This window comes from Ranitomeya variabilis, chromosome 2 (genome assembly GCF_051348905.1).
Source record: "Ranitomeya variabilis isolate aRanVar5 chromosome 2, aRanVar5.hap1, whole genome shotgun sequence".
Lineage (NCBI taxonomy): Eukaryota > Metazoa > Chordata > Amphibia > Anura > Dendrobatidae > Ranitomeya > Ranitomeya variabilis.
The window spans coordinates 14676269-14697335 of NC_135233.1; the positions used below are offsets into that span (position 1 = coordinate 14676269).

At 47.7% G+C, this 21067-nt stretch overlaps 1 protein-coding gene across 1 annotated transcript in view; it reads left to right on the plus strand.

Moving 5' to 3' along the window:
* The first annotated feature begins 2325 nt into the window (after positions 1 to 2325).
* The window catches only part of GLP1R (glucagon like peptide 1 receptor), a 385527-nt gene continuing 366785 nt past the window's right edge, over positions 2326 to 21067 (plus strand). The window contains exon 1 of the mRNA XM_077282033.1: positions 2326 to 2582. Within this exon, the coding sequence (XP_077138148.1) occupies positions 2511 to 2582 (72 nt within the window). The 5' untranslated portion in view covers positions 2326 to 2510. The remainder of the gene's footprint in view (positions 2583 to 21067) is intronic.

A 21067-nucleotide genomic window follows, 5' to 3' on the forward strand; every position in this document is an offset into this window, starting at 1 on the left:
CTACTGTGTGTGGGAGAACTGCACTATAATGTGAGTGTGGGGGTGCTTCATTATACTGTATGTGTCTGCTGCACTATACTGTGTGTGGGGGACAGCACTATACTGTGAGTGTGGGGGGACTGCATTATAATGTGTGTCTGCTGCACTATAATGTGTGTGTGGGGAGGCTGCACTATACTGTATGAGGGGTTTGCACTATACTGTGGGGACTGCACTATACTATGTGTGTGGGGGGCTGCTTTATACTTTGTGTGGGTGCTGCACTATACTGTGAGTGTGGGGGCTGCATTATACTGTGTGTGTCTGCTGCACTATACTGTGCATGGGGGGACTGCACTATACTGTGTGTGGGGGGCGGCATTATACTGTATGTGGGGGGCCGCATTATAATCTGAGGGGGCTTCATTATACTCTATGATGAGACTACATTAGACTCTATGAGGGGTGCTGCATTATACTATATGTACTATATGGGACCTGCATTATACTGTATCAAGGACTATCTGTACCCATCATTCTTCCTCAGCCGGTGTAAAGAGGCCGGGAAACAAGCGTCGAACAACTTCAATATTGTCGATCACACTCGTTTAGAAGCCTGAACTCAGCGCATGTAAATACAACAGAAATGTTTATGTGTGATGGTGTAATATGTGAGCATTTGGGGCCCCACTTTGTCTAAAACCGGCCCTGACTGCAGGTGACATCTACTACATTATCTGTACTCAGGAAGTTATCACTATGTTATCTGTGTTGTTACATAGGACTGCAGGTGACATCTACTACATTATCTGTAAACAGAGAGCTATCACTGTGTCATCTGTGGTGTTACATAGGACTGCAGGTGACATCTACTATAGTATCTGTACTCAGAGAGTTATCACTGTGTTATCTGTGGTGTTACATAGGACTGCAGGTGATATCTACTACATTATCTGTACTCAGAGAGTTATCACTGTGATATCTGTGGTGTTACATAGGACTGCAGGTGACATCTACTACATTATCTGTTCTCAGAGTGTTATCACTGTTATCTGTGGTGTTACATAGGACTGCAGGTGACATCTACTACATTATCTGTACTCAGAGAGTTATCACTGTGTTATCTGTGGTGTTACATAGGACTGCAGGTGACATCTACTACATTATCTGTACTCAGAGAGTTATCACTGTTATCTGTGGTGTTACATAGGACTGCAGGTGACATCTACTACATTATCTGTTCTCAGAGTGTTATCACTGTTATCTGTGGTGTTACATAGGACTGCAGGTGACATCTACTACATTATCTGTACTCAGAGAGTTATCACTGTGTTATCTGTGGTGTTACATAGGACTGCAGGTGACATCTACTACATTATCTGTACTCAGAGAGTTATCACTGTTATCTGTGGTGTTACATAGGACTGCAGGTGACATCTACTACATTATCTGTTCTCAGAGAGTTATCACTGTTATCTGTGGTGTTACATAGGACTGCAGGTGACATCTCCTACATTATCTGTACTCAGAGAGTTATCACTGTGTTATCTGTGGTGTTACATAGGACTGCAGGTGACATCTCCTACATTATCTGTACTCAGAGAGTTATCCCTGTGTTATCTGTGGTGTTACATAGGACTGCAGGTGACATCTACTACATTATCTGTACTCAGAGTTATCACTGTGTTATCTGTGGTGTTACATAGGACTGCAGGTGGCATCTACTACATTATCTGTACTCAGAGAGTTATCACTGTATTATCTGTAGTGTTACATAGGACTGCAGGTGACATCTACTACATTATCTGTACTCAGAGAGTTATCACTGTGTTACCTGTGGTGTTACATAGGACTGCAGGTGACATCTACTACATTATCTGTTCTCAGAGTGTTATCACTGTTATCTGTGGTGTTACATAGGACTGCAGGTGACATCTACTACATTATCTGTTCTCAGAGAGTTATCACTGTTATCTGTGGTGTTACATAGGACTGCAGGTGACATCTCCTACATTATCTGTACTCAGAGAGTTATCCCTGTGTTATCTGTGGTGTTACATAGGACTGCAGGTGACATTTACTACATTATCTGTACTCAGAGAGTTATCACTGTGTTATCTGTGGTGTTACATAGGACTGCAGGTGACATCTACTACATTATCTGTACTCAGAGTTATCACTATGTTATCTGTGGTGTTACATAGGACTGCAGGTGACATCTCCTACATTATCTGTACTCAGAGAGTTATCCCTGTGTTATCTGTGGTGTTACATGGGACTGCAGGTGACATCTTCTCCCTTCTGTGACGCTCTGCCGTTTCCCTCCCTGCTGCTGGCAGTGATTGGCTTCGCACCTCTTGCCTCGCTGGTATCATGTCTGCCTCTCGCCCTCCTCCTCGCCGGAGCTGCTGCACTTCTTGCCTCCTGCGCTCAGTGCCCACCTCTCGCTCACCTGCTCCTCATTTCCCTCCAGGTGGTCCTCTGCGGCTGTGACTTCCCGGATTCTCCTCCCTGGACTTGGGGCACCACAGATGATCCTCCCCAGATCCATCGTCACTTTCTTGCTACTTCTGGAGATGGTGAATTCAGGATCCAGGAAGCAGGTAAGAGGATTGTGGGGAGACTCCGGCACTGAAAGGGTTAACCCTCCATTCATGGCAGCACTGCAGAGATTCGCATCCTGGGGGATTACTATCCGTGCGTGGAGGGGACACGGTCGTAGTTAACCCTTCACCGCCCAGCACTGCCCTTGGATCACCTTGTACCTGGAGATGGGATCGGGATCAGTTCCCGGGATCCCACGGTTTGCCGTCTGCCAGATCCATCATCATCAGCGAGGAAGGGGTTAATAACAGACAGCGACTCGACGATATCCACAACTTTACTGGACACGAGAAACTCCGACATCAATCACTGTATGTACATGTGTATATCTGACGTGCAACACGGGGGACCCCCAAAGTATCTCACAATAACTGGAAGCAAAGAAGAGACAAAGTGATACAAAATGACACTGCAGACCTAGAGAGCGATGATAGCGGGGGACAGTGACACTGACACTCGGGGTACAGGACAATGACGCTGACACTCGGGGTACAGGACAGTGACACTGACACTCGGGGTACAGGACAATGACGCTGACACTCGGGGTACAGGACAGTGACACTGACACTCGGGGTACAGGACAATGACGCTGACACTCGGGGTACAGGATAATGACACTGACACTCGGGGTACAGGATAATGACACTGACACTGGGGGTACAGGATAATGACGCTGACACTGGGGGTACAGGATAATGACACTGACACTGGGGGTACAGGATAATGACGCTGACACTCGGGGTACAGGATAATGACACTGACACTCGGGGTACAGGATAATGACACTGACACTGGGGGTACAGGATAATGACGCTGACACTGGGGGTACAGGATAATGACGCTGACACTGGGGGTACAGGATAATGACACTGACACTCGGGGTACAGGATAATGACACTGACACTGGGGGTACAGGATAATGACGCTGACACTGGGGGTACAGGATAATGACACTGACACTGGGGGTACAGGATAATGTCACTGACACTGGGGGTACAGGATAATGACGCTGAAACTCGGGGTACAGGATAATGACACTGGGGGTACAGGACAATGACGCTGAAACTCGGGTACAGGATAATGACACTGACACTGGGGGTACAGGATAATGACGCTGAAACTCGGGGTACAGGATAATGACACTGGGGGTACAGGATAATGACACTGACACTGGGGGTACAGGATAATGACGCTGACACTCTGGGTACAGGATAATGACACTGACACTGGGGGTACAGGATAATGACACTGACACTGGGGTACAGGATAACACTGACACTGGGGGTACAGGATAATGACACTGACACTCAGGGTACAGGATAATGACACTGGGGGTACAGGATAATGACACTGACACTGGGGGTACAGGATAATGACACTGACACTGGGGGTACAGGATAATGACACTGACACTGGGGGTACAGGATAATGACACTGACACTGGGGGTACAGGATAATAACACTGACACTCGGGGTACAGGATAATGACCCTGACACTGGGGTACAGGATAATGACGCTGACACTCGGGGTACAGGATAATGACACTGACACTCGGGGTACAGGATAATGACACTGGGGGTACAGGATAATGACACTGACACTGGGGGTACAGGATAATGACACTGACACTGGGGGTACAGGATAATGACGCTGACACTGGGGGTACAGGATAATGACACTGACACTGGGGGTGCAGGATAATGACGCTGACACTGGGGGTACAGGATAATGACACTGACACTGGGGGTACAGGATAATGACACTGACACTGGGGGTACAGGATAATGACACTGACACTGGGGGTACAGGATAATGACACTGACACTGGGGGTACAGGATAATGACACTGGGGGTACAGGATAATGACACTGACACTCGGGGTACAGGATAATGACACTGGGGGTACAGGATAATGACACTGACACTTGGGGTACAGGATAATGACACTGGGGGTACAGGATAATGACACTGACACTCGGGGTACAGGATAATGACACTGACACTCGGGGTACAGGATAATGACACTGACACTGGGGGTACAGGATAATGACACTGACACTGGGGGTACAGGATAATGACACTGACACTGGGGGTACAGGATAATGACACTGACACTGGGGGTACAGGATAATGACACTGGGGGTACAGGATAATGACACTGACACTCGGGGTACAGGATAATGACACTGGGGGTACAGGATAATGACACTGACACTTGGGGTACAGGATAATGACACTGGGGGTACAGGATAATGACACTGACACTCGGGGTACAGGATAATGACACTGACACTCGGGGTACAGGATAATGACACTGACACTGGGGGTACAGGATAATGACACTGACACTGGGGGTACAGGATAATGACACTGACACTGGGGGTACAGGATAATGACACTGACACTCGGGGTACAGGATAATGACACTGGGGGTACAGGATAATGACACTGACACTCGGGGTACAGGATAATGACACTCGGGGTACAGGATAATGACGCTGACACTGGGGGTACAGGATAATGACACTGACACTCGGGGTACAGGATAATGACGCTGACACTCGGGGTACAGGATAATGACACTGACACTAGGGGTACGGGATAATGACACTGACACTGGGGGTACGGGATAATGGCACTGACACTGGGGGTACGGGATAATGACACTGACACTGGGGGTACAGGATAATGACACTGACATTCGGGGTACAGGATAATGACACTGACACTGGGGGTACAGGATAATGACGCTGACACTGGGGTACAGGATAATGACACTGACACTGGGGGTACAGGATAATGACACTGACATTCGGGGTACAGGATAATGACGCTGACACTGGGGGTACAGGATAATGACGCTGACACTGGGGTACAGGATAATGACACTGACACTGGGGGTACAGGATAATGACACTGACACTCGGGGTACAGGATAATGACGCCGACACTCGGGGTACAGGATAATGACACCGACATTCGGGGTACAGGATAATGACGCCGACACTGGGGGTACAGGATAATGACACTGACACTGGGGTACAGGATAATGACACTGACACTGGGGGTACAGGATAATGACACTGACACTCGGGGTACAGGATAATGACACTGACACTGGGGTACAGGATAATGACACTGACACTGGGGTACAGGATAATGACACTGACACTCGGGGTACAGGATAATGACACTGACACTCGGGGTACAGGATAATGACACTGACACTCGGGGTACAGGATAATGACACTGACACTGGGGGTACAGGATAATGACACTGACACTGGGGGTACAGGATAATGACACTGACACTGGGGGTACAGGATAATGACACTGACACTGGGGTACAGGATAATGACACTGACACTGGGGTACAGGATAATGACACTGACACTCGGGGTACAGGATAATGACACTGACACTCGGGGTACAGGATAATGACACTGACACTCGGGGTACAGGATAATGACACTGACACTGGGGGTACAGGATAATGACGCTGACACTGGGGTACAGGATAATGACACTGACACTGGGGGTACAGGATAATGACACTGACATTCGGGGTACAGGATAATGACGCTGACACTGGGGGTACAGGATAATGACGCTGACACTGGGGTACAGGATAATGACACTGACACTGGGGGTACAGGATAATGACACTGACACTCGGGGTACAGGATAATGACGCCGACACTCGGGGTACAGGATAATGACACCGACATTCGGGGTACAGGATAATGACGCCGACACTGGGGGTACAGGATAATGACACTGACACTGGGGTACAGGATAATGACACTGACACTGGGGGTACAGGATAATGACACTGACACTCGGGGTACAGGATAATGACACTGACACTGGGGTACAGGATAATGACACTGACACTGGGGTACAGGATAATGACACTGACACTCGGGGTACAGGATAATGACACTGACACTCGGGGTACAGGATAATGACACTGACACTCGGGGTACAGGATAATGACACTGACACTGGGGGTACAGGATAATGACACTGACACTGGGGGTACAGGATAATGACGCTGACACTGGGGTACAGGATAATGACGCTGACACTGGGGGTACAGGATAATGACGCTGACACTGGGGGTACAGGATAATGACACTGACACTGGGGGTACAGGATAATGACACTGACACTGGGGGTACAGGATAATGACACTGACACTGGGGGTACAGGATAATGACGCTGACACTGGGGGTACAGGATAATGACACTGGGGGTACAGGATAATGACACTGACACTCGGGGTACAGGATAATGACACTGACACTGGGGGTACAGGATAATGACGCTGACACTGGGGGTACAGGATAATGACACTGACACTGGGGGTACAGGATAATGACACTGACACTGGGGGTACAGGATAATGACACTGACACTGGGGGTACAGGATAATGACACTGACACTCGGGGTACAGGATAATGACACTGACACTGGGGTACAGGATAATGACACTGACACTGGGGGTGCAGGATAATGACACTGACACTCGGGGTACAGGATAATGACACTGACACTGGGGGTACAGGATAATGACACTGACACTGGGGGTACAGGATAATGACGCTGACACTGGGGGTGCAGGATAATGACACTGACACTCGGGGTACAGGATAATGACGCTGACACTGGGGGTACAGGATAATGACACTGACACTGGGGTACAGGATAATGACACTGACACTCGGGGTACAGGATGACACTGACACTGGGGTACAGGATAATGACACTGACACTGGGGGTGCAGGATAATGACGCTGACACTGGGGGTGCAGGATAATGACGCTGACACTGGGGGTACAGGATAATGACACTGACACTCGGGGTACAGGATAATGACACTGACACTGGGGGTACAGGATAATGACGCTGACACTGGGGGTACAGGATAATGTCACTGACACTGGGGGTACAGGATAATGACGCTGAAACTCGGGGTACAGGATAATGACACTGGGGGTACAGGACAATGACGCTGAAACTCGGGTACAGGATAATGACACTGACACTCGGGGTACAGGATAATGACACTGACACTGGGGGTACAGGATAATGACGCTGACACTGGGGGTACAGGATAATGACACTGACACTGGGGGTACAGGATAATGTCACTGACACTGGGGGTACAGGATAATGACGCTGAAACTCGGGGTACAGGATAATGACACTGGGGGTACAGGACAATGACGCTGAAACTCGGGTACAGGATAATGACACTGACACTGGGGGTACAGGATAATGACGCTGAAACTCGGGGTACAGGATAATGACACTGGGGGTACAGGACAATGACGCTGAAACTCGGGTACAGGATAATGACACTGACACTGGGGGTACAGGATAATGACGCTGACACTCGGGGTACAGGATAATGACACTGACACTGGGGGTACAGGATAATGACACTGACACTGGGGGTACAGGATAATGACACTGACACTGGGGGTACAGGATAATGACACTGACACTGGGGTACAGGATAACACTGACACTGGGGGTACAGGATAATGACACTGACACTCGGGGTGCAGGATAATGACGCTGATAGTTGGGGTACTGGGGGTACAGGATAATGACACTGACACTCAGGGTACAGGATAATGACACTGGGGGTACAGGATAATGACACTGACACTTGGGGTACAGGATAATGACACTGGGGGTACAGGATAATGACACTGACACTGGGGGTACAGGATAATGACACTGACACTGGGGGTACAGGATAATGACACTGACACTGGGGGTACAGGATAATGACGCTGACACTCGGGGTACAGGATAATGACACTGACACTCGGGGTACAGGATAATGACACTGGGGGTACAGGATAATGACACTGACACTGGGGGTACAGGATAATGACACTGACACTGGGGGTACAGGATAATGACACTGACACTGGGGGTACAGGATAATGACGCTGACACTCGGGGTACAGGATAATGACACTGACACTGGGGGTACAGGATAATGACACTGACACTGGGGTACAGGATAACACTGACACTGGGGGTACAGGATAATGACACTGACACTCGGGGTACAGGATAATGACACTGGGGGTACAGGATAATGACACTGACACTCGGGGTACAGGATAATGACACTGGGGGTACAGGATAATGACACTGACACTTGGGGTACAGGATAATGACACTGGGGGTACAGGATAATGACACTGACACTCGGGGTACAGGATAATGACACTGACACTCGGGGTGCAGGATAATGACACTGACACTGGGGGTACAGGATAATGACACTGACACTCGGGGTACAGGATAATGACACTGACACTGGGGGTACAGGATAATGACACTGACACTGGGGGTACAGGATAATGACACTGACACTCGGGGTACAGGATAATGACACTGGGGGTACAGGATAATGACACTGACACTCGGGGTACAGGATAATGACACTCGGGGTACAGGATAATGACGCTGACACTGGGGGTACAGGATAATGACACTGACACTCGGGGTACAGGATAATGACGCTGACACTCGGGGTACAGGATAATGACACTGACACTAGGGGTACGGGATAATGACACTGACACTGGGGGTACGGGATAATGGCACTGACACTGGGGGTACAGGATAATGACACTGACATTCGGGGTACAGGATAATGACGCTGACACTGGGTGTACAGGATAATGACGCTGACACTGGGGGTACAGGATAATGACGCTGACACTGGGGTACAGGATAATGACACTGACACTGGGGGTACAGGATAATGACACTGACACTCGGGGTACAGGATAATGACGCTGACACTCGGGGTACAGGATAATGACACCGACATTCGGGGTACAGGATAATGACGCCGACACTGGGGGTACAGGATAATGACACTGACACTGGGGTACAGGATAATGACACTGACACTGGGGGTACAGGATAATGACACTGACACTGGGGGTACAGGATAATGACGCTGACACTAGGGGTACAGGATAATGACACTGACACTCGGGGTACAGGATAATGACACTGACACTCGGGGTACAGGATAATGACACTGACACTCGGGGTACAGGATAATGACACTGACACTGGGGTACAGGATAATGACACTGACACTGGGGTACAGGATAATGACACTGACACTCGGGGTACAGGATAATGACACTGACACTGGGGGTGCAGGATAATGACGCTGACACTGGGGGTGCAGGATAATGACGCTGACACTCGGGGTACAGGATAATGACGCTGACACTGGGGGTACAGGATAATGACACTGACACTGGGGGTACAGGATAATGACACTGACACTGGGGGTACAGGATAATGACACTGACACTCGGGGTACAGGATAATGACACTGACACTGGGGTACAGGATAATGACACTGACACTCGGGGTACAGGATAATGACACTGACACTCGGGGTACAGGATAATGACACTGACACTGGGGGTACAGGATAATGACGCTGACACTGGGGGTACAGGATAATGACGCTGACACTGGGGGTACAGGATAATGACACTGACACTGGGGGTACAGGATAATGACACTGACACTGGGGGTACAGGATAATGACACTGACACTGGGGGTACAGGATAATGACACTGACACTCGGGGTACAGGATAATGACACTGACACTGGGGGTACAGGATAATGACACTGACACTGGGGGTGCAGGATAATGACGCTGACACTGGGGGTGCAGGATAATGACACTGACACTCAGGGTACAGGATAATGACGCTGACACTGGGGGTACAGGATAATGACACTGACACTGGGGGTACAGGATAATGACACTGACACTCGGGGTACAGGATGACACTGACACTGGGGGTACAGGATAATGACGCTGACACTGGGGGTACAGGATAATGACACTGACACTGGGGTACAGGATAATGACACTGACACTCGGGGTACAGGATGACACTGACACTGGGGTACAGGATAATGACACTGACACTGGGGGTACAGGATAATGACACTGACACTGGGGGTACAGGATAATGACACTGACACTCGGGGTACAGGATGACACTGACACTGGGGGTACAGGATAATGACGCTGACACTGGGGGTACAGGATAATGACACTGACACTGGGGTACAGGATAATGACACTGACACTCGGGGTACAGGATGACACTGACACTGGGGTACAGGATAATGACACTGACACTCGGGGTACAGGATAATGACGCTGACACTGGGGATACAGGATAATGACACTGACACTGGGGGTACAGGACAATGACACTGACACTGGGGGTGCAGGATAATGACACTGACACTCGGGGTACAGGATAATGACACTGACACTGGGGTACAGGATAATGACACTGACACTGGGGTACAGGATAATGACACTGACACTCGGGGTACAGGATAATGACACTGACACTGGGGGTACAGGATAATGACACTGACACTGGGGTACAGGATAATGACGCTGACACTGGGGGTACAGGATAATGACACTGACACTCGGGGTACAGGATAATGACACTGACGCTCGGGGTACAGGATAATGACACTGACACTGGGGGTACAGGATAATGACGCTGACACTGGGGGTACAGGATAATGACACTGACACTGGGGTACAGGATAATGACGCTGACACTGGGGGTACAGGATAATGACGCTGACACTGGGGGTACAGGATAATGACGCTGACACTGGGGGTACAGGATAATGACACTGACACTGGGGGTACAGGATAATGACACTGACACTGGGGGTACAGGATAATGACGCTGACACTGGGGGTACAGGATAATGACGCTGACACTCGGGGTACAGGATAATGACACTGACACTCGGGGGTACAGGATAATGACACTGACACTGGGGGTACAGGATAATGACACTGACACTCGGGGTACAGGATAATGACACTGACACTGGGGGTACAGGATAATGACGCTGACACTGGGGGTACAGGATAATGACACTGACACTGGGGGTACAGGATAATGACACTGACACTCGGGGTACAGTATATTGACAATGACATTCGGAGTTCCCAGTGTATCGGTGGGGAACCTTAGATGTCTGTTATTTTTGTCGTGCTCTCTGGGACTCCCAGGTGATCAATAAATCTTGTACATGAATCTGCTGGAAGCTGCCACTAGGGGGGGCTCACTGCACATGTATTCGCACGGAGCTGTATAAATGATGTGAGCTCCCCCTAGTGGTGACTGAAGGCAGCTGATATGATATCATTGCTTTGTGTTCCTTATACTTCTGGTGTCTACGTTGACGACGTTCATTTTGGATTATGGCCCCGATTTATCAAAGCGATTACACCATAAAGACCTTTTGTAAGATCAACATTTTTTGCATACCATGACCTGGAAAAGGACTGGAGTACGGCGAGGGGGTGATGCTTCAGCTCATCTAACTGATAACGAGAATCTTACTCCAGTCTCTAAATGTGTCTCTGACTGGAGTAAGATCTGCGGTGCGCGGAGGCCATATGTGCCTGAATTATGACGTGTCTTGCACATCCTAATGAATCAGGCACCCCTGACCCCAGTGCCCCCTCACCAGGTCAAACATTGCCCTGATTCATGGAGACTGGCAAAGACAGAAATAAACTTTCTTTTGGAGGCGCTGTGTTAATACTGGGGCAGGTCGGCTCCCTCTGTTTTTTTTACATACTGAGAATAAAGAGGGACCCCCATGGTGGAGCCGCAGCGCCACATTGTACTTTATGCCGAGCAGCCCCCACACCTCGCCCGGTCCTTTATATGCAGCCAAATATCGTCCCAGTGAAGTCCGAGAGTCTCCGCACAGAACGGCACCAGTTCCCCGCTCTGCCACACACGGTACGACGCTCCCGCCACACACGGTACGACGCTCCCGCCACACACGGTACGACGCTCCCGCCACACACGGTACGACGCTGCAGCCACACACCGTACGACGCTCCCGCCACACACGGTACGACGCTGCAGCCACACACGGTACGACGCTCCCGCCACACACGGTACGACGCTGCCGCCACGCACGGTACGACGCTGTAGCCACACACGGTATGACGCTGCCGCCCCACACGGTGCGACGCTCCCGCCACACGCGGTACGACGCTCCCGCCACACGCGGTACGACGCTCCCGCCACACGCGGTACGACGCTGCCGCCACACTCAATACGACGCTGCCGCCTTACACGGTACGACGCTGCCGCCACACACGGTACAACGCTCCCGCCACACGCGGTACGACGCTGCCGCCACACACGGTACGACGCTGCCGCCACACACGGTACGACGCTGCCGCCACACACGGTACGACCCTCCCGCCACACACGGTACGACGCTGCCGCCACACGCGGTACGACGCTGCCGCCACACACGGTACGACGCTCCCGCCACACACGGTACGACGCTCCCGCCACACACGGTACGATGCTCCCGCCACACACGGTACGAAGCTCCCGCCACACACGGTACGACGCTGCCGCCACACACGGTACGACGCTCCCGCCACACACGGTACGACGCTGCCGCCACACACGGTACGACGCTGCCGCCACACACGGTACGACCCTCCCGCCACACACGGTACGACGCTGCCGCCACACGCGGTACGACGCTGCCGCCACACACGGTACGACGCTCCCGCAACACACGGTACGACGCTCCCGCCACACACGGTACGATGCTCCCGCCACACACGGTACTACGCTCAGATGATTTGTGATTCTTGACAAACATTAATAGTAACAAATTTATGTAAATAAATAAGTCACAAAACAAGACAGAAAAAAAAGATCCTCAATGAAGAATCAGGAGACGTGGGCGACAAAAATGGAGAAAATCACTTTGTATAAATACTTGTAAAGGAGAAAATAAAGAATAGAGATTCTGCAGTAATGAGAACATGCACCGAAGCAGCAGAAAACATCAGCAGCTCTTCAGTATAACACGAGACCTCAGACCGACAACAGGAAAAAGTTCTGAAATGTGAAAAATACAAAATAGAAATGTGCAGAAATGGAACAAGAATCAATACAGTGATCAGATCATGCTGGGGGTTGTAGTTCTCTACACAAAGAGTATCATAGAAGAATTGAAGACTAGTCATGGACAGCACCAGGCCATGCTGGGAGTTGTAGTGTTCTCCTTATAAAGTGTAGTGGAGTTGTATTTTCGTCTTGTGCTGTGGTCCGGCCCGGTTGGGGGTTGTAGTGTTCTTCTTATTTGGAGTAATGCAGTTGTGTTGGGGGTAGTAGTCTTCTATGTACACATATGTATATACGGTGCTGAATATTGCACATGTGATTGTTCTGCATCTCATCCATGTATCTAAGCCTTGAGGTTCACAAGCAGAAGCCAGAACTCCTGCTTTTCCTATCACTCGGTCCATGAACTTTGGACAGGACATGGATTTTTGCTTGGACCCATAGACTTGCATTGGAGAATTTGTTCCAACACTCGGATCAATGTCGGACAAGTCTCTGAGGTTTTGTGCCGATTTCTCTGTGCGAGGAGAAAAATTGGACATGTGAACAGCGCCATAGACTTAGGTACGAGCGCTGTCTGTGAAAAACACAGGGACGGGAAAAAGCGATGTCTGAACGAGCCGTCCCTGGGTTCACGGATAATGTAATATCGGACGGAAATTCCTGCCAAGAACTCGCGGAGGAGAAGATTTACTCTATATACCACGTTTCTGTGGCTGAATTGGAAGATTTCTGCTTATATCAAACAGCCGAGAACCGATCACAATCTAAAACGTTTCAAAGCTGAGGATGTGTTACATTGTATCCAGTCCTCTCGGTAATAATTGATACATTGTATCAGTACAGATGACTTTAATAAACTGCCAGGACAGGAGAGACTTGAGAGGATGCGATGGCTTTACTGAACATTATCTAGAAGCGATACAATTGTAACAAACCCTCAGCTCTGTGATGTATCAGATCCGGACAGGATGTCAGTAACTAAGTGTAAAGAAGAAAGTTCCTGTTCACCGACAGCGATCAGAGATCCTGAGCATGTTGTAAGGTTTCTATAAGAAAGTTCCATCGTTCAGTGACTGATGGGGGATTAATGGTAAAACGTTTTGGCTGTTGTAGTCGGGGTGTATATGGGGCGCGGGGTCTGAGACCTCCTCTGATCGCTCACAGGGAGGGTCAGCAGCGCTCAGCTTATCCTCAGGCCCAGAGGTCTGGTGTGCAGCCTGCGAGTCCATCTACCGCTCCACATGTGCTCTGACAAGGACTCCTCGGTTTATATTTGGGGCTTTCTGCTTTTTATGGGGATGAGGTGGTGAAGGCCCCTAGAATGGTGCACACCGCTCCAGCACCCTCTAGTGGCACTGAGTGACACTGCGGTGCATTGGAGCAGCTCCCCCTGCTGGACAGGCTCCACATTGCCCCAGTGCTGGATATTGCTGTAGATCCAGTACCCGGTCAGTGGAGGGCGTCATGGAGTTACGGTACTGAGATTGACCTCCAGCACTGTACATATCTGTGACTACTACTCTCAGCCTCCACATATCTGTGACTACTACTCTCAGCCTCCACATATCTGTGACTACTACTCTCAGCCTCCACATATCTGATGGTAGATAGCGGAGCTCCTCTCTTGGTAACGTCTCTCATCGCCTGATAATGGGGCTGGCTGTGCCCGGCTCTTGTCAGGTGTGATGTGAATGAGGCCAATGGGCGGCTCATATTTAGTCACTGACAGCCGTACACCGACTACCACAGAACCCGCGGCCCCATCATGGACACGTGCAGGTCGCTGCTACTCGGGCAACTGGCCAGAAACATTCGAGGAGCGTCTCCTTCTACGGAGAACATTGTGCTCGGATGTCGCTCAGCTTTATCTCTCCTGATTTACTTCTATCCAGGAGCCACACAGACAGGAAAGACCCCTGTGCAAGAGCAAGATAGGGGCCCTGTGTGGCTCCATAGCCTGGGGCTGGCAGTGGCCCCATTAGGGCCCTGTGCGGCAGAATCGATTACAGCTGTTGTATGTCCGCCGCTGCATCCAAGATACTGATCCAAAATACTTTATTTTATTCTCTAGTCACATCCAAAGCTGCATTTATGATTCTAGACATTACCCTTCAAAGAGAATTGGGTTTTATGATCACTATTAGCTTATGGCTGAACCAGCCCCTTAGAGGTAACCAGTCGCCATGTTTTTACCTATGGAAGTAATGGTATAGCTGTATACGTACTTGTCCCCCCACTAAAAGAATTCCCTTTTTTGTAGAGATGCGATGTGTCAATCATGAGAGATCTAGTGTAGGAGACACATGGAAATCTGGCTGAAAATGCCTGTGGACATATCACTGTTCTTGGGCAGCTACTTCAATTGATGTGCCCCCTCAGTGTCTCTTTTATGATGAATATACTGCAGTCTTGATGTTTGCTATGTGATGAATATACTGAAGTATCGGCGTCTCCTATATGGTGTATATACTGCAGTCTCTGCCTCCTATATGATGTATATACAGCAGGTTCTGTGTCTCCTATGTGATGTATACGCAGCAGTATTGTGTCTCCTATGTGATGTATACGCAGCAGTATTGTGTCTGCTATGTGATGCATATACAACAGTCTCACTGTCTCTTGTGTGATGCATATACAGCAGTCTCGGAATCTCTTATGTGTTGTAATAACCAAATGTAATAATACTGATATAAAGAGGACTTATAAACATTATAGTAATGTAAACTGTGCAGATAATGACCCTATAATATGATAAAATGTCTAACACATTGCACAATATACATCTCTGCCTGAATAATGCCACCATATAGTACATGAATAACACCGCTGCAGCTAATCATTCAGCACAGCAGCCATGATGAAGTAGATGACAAGAGCAACTGAGCTTAGTGATAGGCTGAAACATCGTCAGCCTGGGGATGGTGAATAAAACTTAGCTCAATTTTTTTACTCTTACGTGTGTATATACAGGGGCCTTTCACAAAATTAGAATATCATCAAAAAGTAAATTTATTTCAGTTCTCCCCTCTTTCCAATTTTTTTTAATATCCAGTTCTTCAATACAAAATGTGAAACCCATTCTATAGAGTCATTACACACAGAGTGATCTATTTCACGTGTTTATTTCTGTTAATGTTCATGATTATAGCTTACAGCCAATGAAAACCCAAAAGTCATTATCTCAGTAAATTAGAATAATTAACAATACACACCTGTAAAGGCTCCTAAGCGTTTATAAAGGTCCTTAGTCTGTTTCAGTAGCTCCACAATCATGGGGAAGACTGCTGACTGACAGATGTCCAGAAGGCGTCACTGACAAACTCCACAAGGAGGGGAAGCCACAAAAGATCATTACTAAAGAAGCCGGCTGTTCACACAGTGCTGTATCCAAGTATATTAATGGAAAGTGGAGTGGAAGGAAAAAGTGTGGTAGAAAAAGGTGCACAAGCAACCGGGATAACCGCAGCCTGGAAAGGATTGTTAAGAAAAGGCCATTCAGTAATGTGGGGGAGATTCACAAGGAGCGGACTGCTGCTGGAGACATTGCTTCACCACACACAGCCGTCTCCAGGACATGGGCTACAAGTGTCACATTCCTTTTGTCAGCCACTCATGACCAATAGACAACGCCAGAAGCGTCTTACCTGGGCCAAGGAGAACAAGAACTGGACTGTTGTCAGTGGTCCAAGGTCCCAGAGTCTGGAGGAAGAGTGGAGAGGCCACAATCCAAGCTGCTGGAGGTCTCCACAATCAGTGATGGTTTGGGGAGCCATGTCATCTGCTGGTGTAGGTCCACTGTGTTTTATCAAGACCAAAGTCAGCGCAGCCGTCTACCAGGACATTGTAGAGCACTTCATGCTTCCCTCTGCCCACAAGCTTTTTGGAGATGGAAATATCATTCTCCAGCAGGACTTGGCCCCTGTCCACACTGCCAAAAGTACCAATACCTGGTGTAAAAACAACAGTATCACTGGGCTTGATTGGCAGCAAACTCTCCTGACCTTAACCCCATAGAGAATCTATGGAGTATTGTCAAGAGGAAGATGAGACACCAGACCCAACGATGCAGACGAGCTGAAGGCTGCTATCAAAGCAACCTGGGCTTCCATAACACCTCAGCAGCGCCACAGGCTGATCGCCTCCATGCCACGCCGCATTGATGCAGTAACTGATGCAAAAGGAGCCGCGACCAAGTACTGAGGGCATTTACTGATCATACATTTCAGTAGGACAACGTTTCGGATTTTACAATAATTTTTCAAGCTGGTGTTATAAAGTATTCTAATTTACTGAGATAATTACTTTTGGGTTTTCATTGGCTGTAAGTCATAATCATCAACATTAACAGAAACTTTTTGATGAAATTCCAATTTTATGAGAAGCACCAGTATGTGTTGTTACGGGTGAAGGCAGACCTGTGATCAAGATCTTCATATATTGGTCAGAGACTCAAAATAAAAAGCAGTTGGAGGAATAAATCTTTCCCTCAGACAGATTCTCTCCTTCCCTGACATTATGGGAATTCCCTTATTATTCTGTTTCTTTCCTTTTCTGAACATCGCCTCTGGTAATACAGCAAATGAAGGTTGAATAACTTGATAAATATCAATTTTTGATGAATTATGATCTCAAAGTCTGATCATAAAAAAAACCCAGAAAACTGCAAAAATGTATTGGAATTGAAAATTCCAGGATTAAAGAAACTTATTAGAAGAAATGTATGTTTTAATAAAAAGCTACACAGATGTCAAAACTTGAGAAATTGCTACAGTATATACAACTACCATAATACTGTGTACATGAGTATAACTACTATAATACTGCCCCCTATATACAAGAATATAACTACTATTATACTGTTCCTATGTACAAGAATATAACTACTATAATACTGCCCCTATGTACAAGAATATAACTACTATAATACTGCCCCCTATGTACAAGAATATAACTACTATAATACTGCTCCTATGTGCAAGAATATAACTACTATAATACTGCCCCTATGTACAAGAATATAACTACTATAATACTGCTCCTATATACAAGAATATAACTACTATAATACTGCCCCTATGTACAAGAATATAACTACTATAATACTGCTCCTATATACAAGAATATAACTACTATAATACTGCCCCTATGTACAAGAATATAACTACTATAATACTGCCCCTATGTACAAGAGTATAACTACTATAATACTGCCTCTATGTACAAGAATATAACTACTATAATACTGCTCCTATGTGCAAGAATATAACTACTATAATACTGCTCCTATGTACAAGAATAACTACTATAATACTGCCCCTATGTACAAGAATATAACTACTATAATACTGTCCATATGTACAAGAATATAACTACTATAATACTGCCCCCTGTGTAGAAGAATATAACTACTATAATACTGCTCCTATGTACAAGAATATAACTACTATAATACTGCTCCTATGTACAAGAATATAACTACTATAATACTGCTCCTATGTGCAAGAATATAACTACTATAATACTGCCGCTATGTACAAGAATATAACTACTATAATACTGCCCCTATGTACAAGAATATAACTACTATAATACTGCTCCTATGTACAAGAATATAACTACTATAATACTGCCGCTATGTACAAGAATATAACTACTATAATACTGCCCCTATGTACAAGAATATAACTACTATAATACTGCTCCTATGTACAAGAATATAACTACTATAATACTGCTCCTATGTACAAGAATATAACTACTATAATACTGCTCCTATGTACAAGAATATAACTACTATAATACTGTTCCTATGTACAAGAATATAACTACTATAATACTGCCCCTATGTACAAGAATATAACTACTATAATACTGCTCCTATGTACAAGTATATAACTACTATAATACTGTTCCTATGTACAAGAATATAACTACTATAATACTGCCCCTATGTACAAGAATATAACTACTATAATACTGCTCCTATATACAAGAATATAACTACTATAATACTGCCCCTATGTACAAGAATATAACTACTATAATACTGCTCCTATGTACAAGAATATAACTACTATAATACTGCTCCTATGTACAAGAATATAACTACTATAATACTGCTCCTATGTACAAGAATATAACTACTATAATACTGTTCCTATGTACAAGAATATAACTACTATAATACTGCCCATATGTACAAGAATATAACTACTATTGTACTGGTACTTTGGGTCCAGATATAGCCGCCATACTGCGGTTTTGTACAGCGTTGTGGTGTGTGTAGTTGTCCCTTATACAAGACTCTGTGACACTTCTCCTGATTAGTCCGGAGTGATAATGATCCTCAGTCGCTCGGCAGTTTTGTTGCCTGCTTCCTTCTCTCCATCCCGTGTTCTGCACTGACTCTGGTGCCTGATGTTTCGCTCTTGTCATTTTCCGTTCTTCATTGTGCACCATCTGGCGGGTTTTCATCCTGCCTCCATCTGTGAGGGGTGACATGTCCGGGGAGATACTTTGATGCTTTCCCTCTTGGAGTGATTTTCGCCTTGTGATGAATCGCCTTCCAGAATCAGATTGCATTCTGATGAACTCCCCGTGCGGAGGGGGCTGCGGCCACAGACCTCGGTGTACGGAACAAATCGAGGCGATGTCGGCGGCGGAGCATCACTACCGCAGAGACAGAGAATCTGAGGAATCGCGGGTTGAGCTCATAACTTTTTATTTGAAGGGAACATGAGAGTCATTTACACGGCACCGGCTGCTCCGCCGCTAATAATGTGCCCAACGTGTGAGGACAATGTTCTGCGGAGCAGGCGGGGTCCGGTGGGGGCTACATCCTCCGCTCAGGGGTCGTGAGCTGCCGTACAGGGGTCTCGCCCCATGTCACCTCTACCAGCAGCACCCACCATGGGGCTTGTTTCCCCCCAGCAGAATCATGATCTGCCCTTTATGGGGTCATTGCAGCCCGTGCTCGAGTTTAGGTCTTCGATGCCAAAGGACCATTCAGCAACAATCAGTATCAGATCGGTGTGGGGGCATTTATGGAACAATGATGATCCTCACCACGAGGTCATTACTATTAATAAACCTCTGGCCACCAGGGATGTGATCCTAATCCCACCCGACACCAGGGCTTCTATTATTTTCCCTCCAGACAGAAGAGACTTATTTTGCAGCTGCACCTCGTGGCCTGTAGGGGGCGTCCGATCCGATGATGAAGTGACACATTCGTGTTGTTGCAGTCATGGACACGTCGCTGTCTCTCCTGAGAGGTTTCCTTGTTTAGTCTCATCCTTATTAATTATATAAAATGTGGCAAGTTATTGTAGCCTGGGAGGGGGGGGGGGCAACAGGGGGGATATAATCAGGGGGACATATCATTGGTGCAACCTGTGCAGGCACACAGGGGCCCGAGAAGTCAAGGGGCCACAGCCACCTCCAAAGCAGCGAGCAATGTATGGGCCCCTGTGCAGAA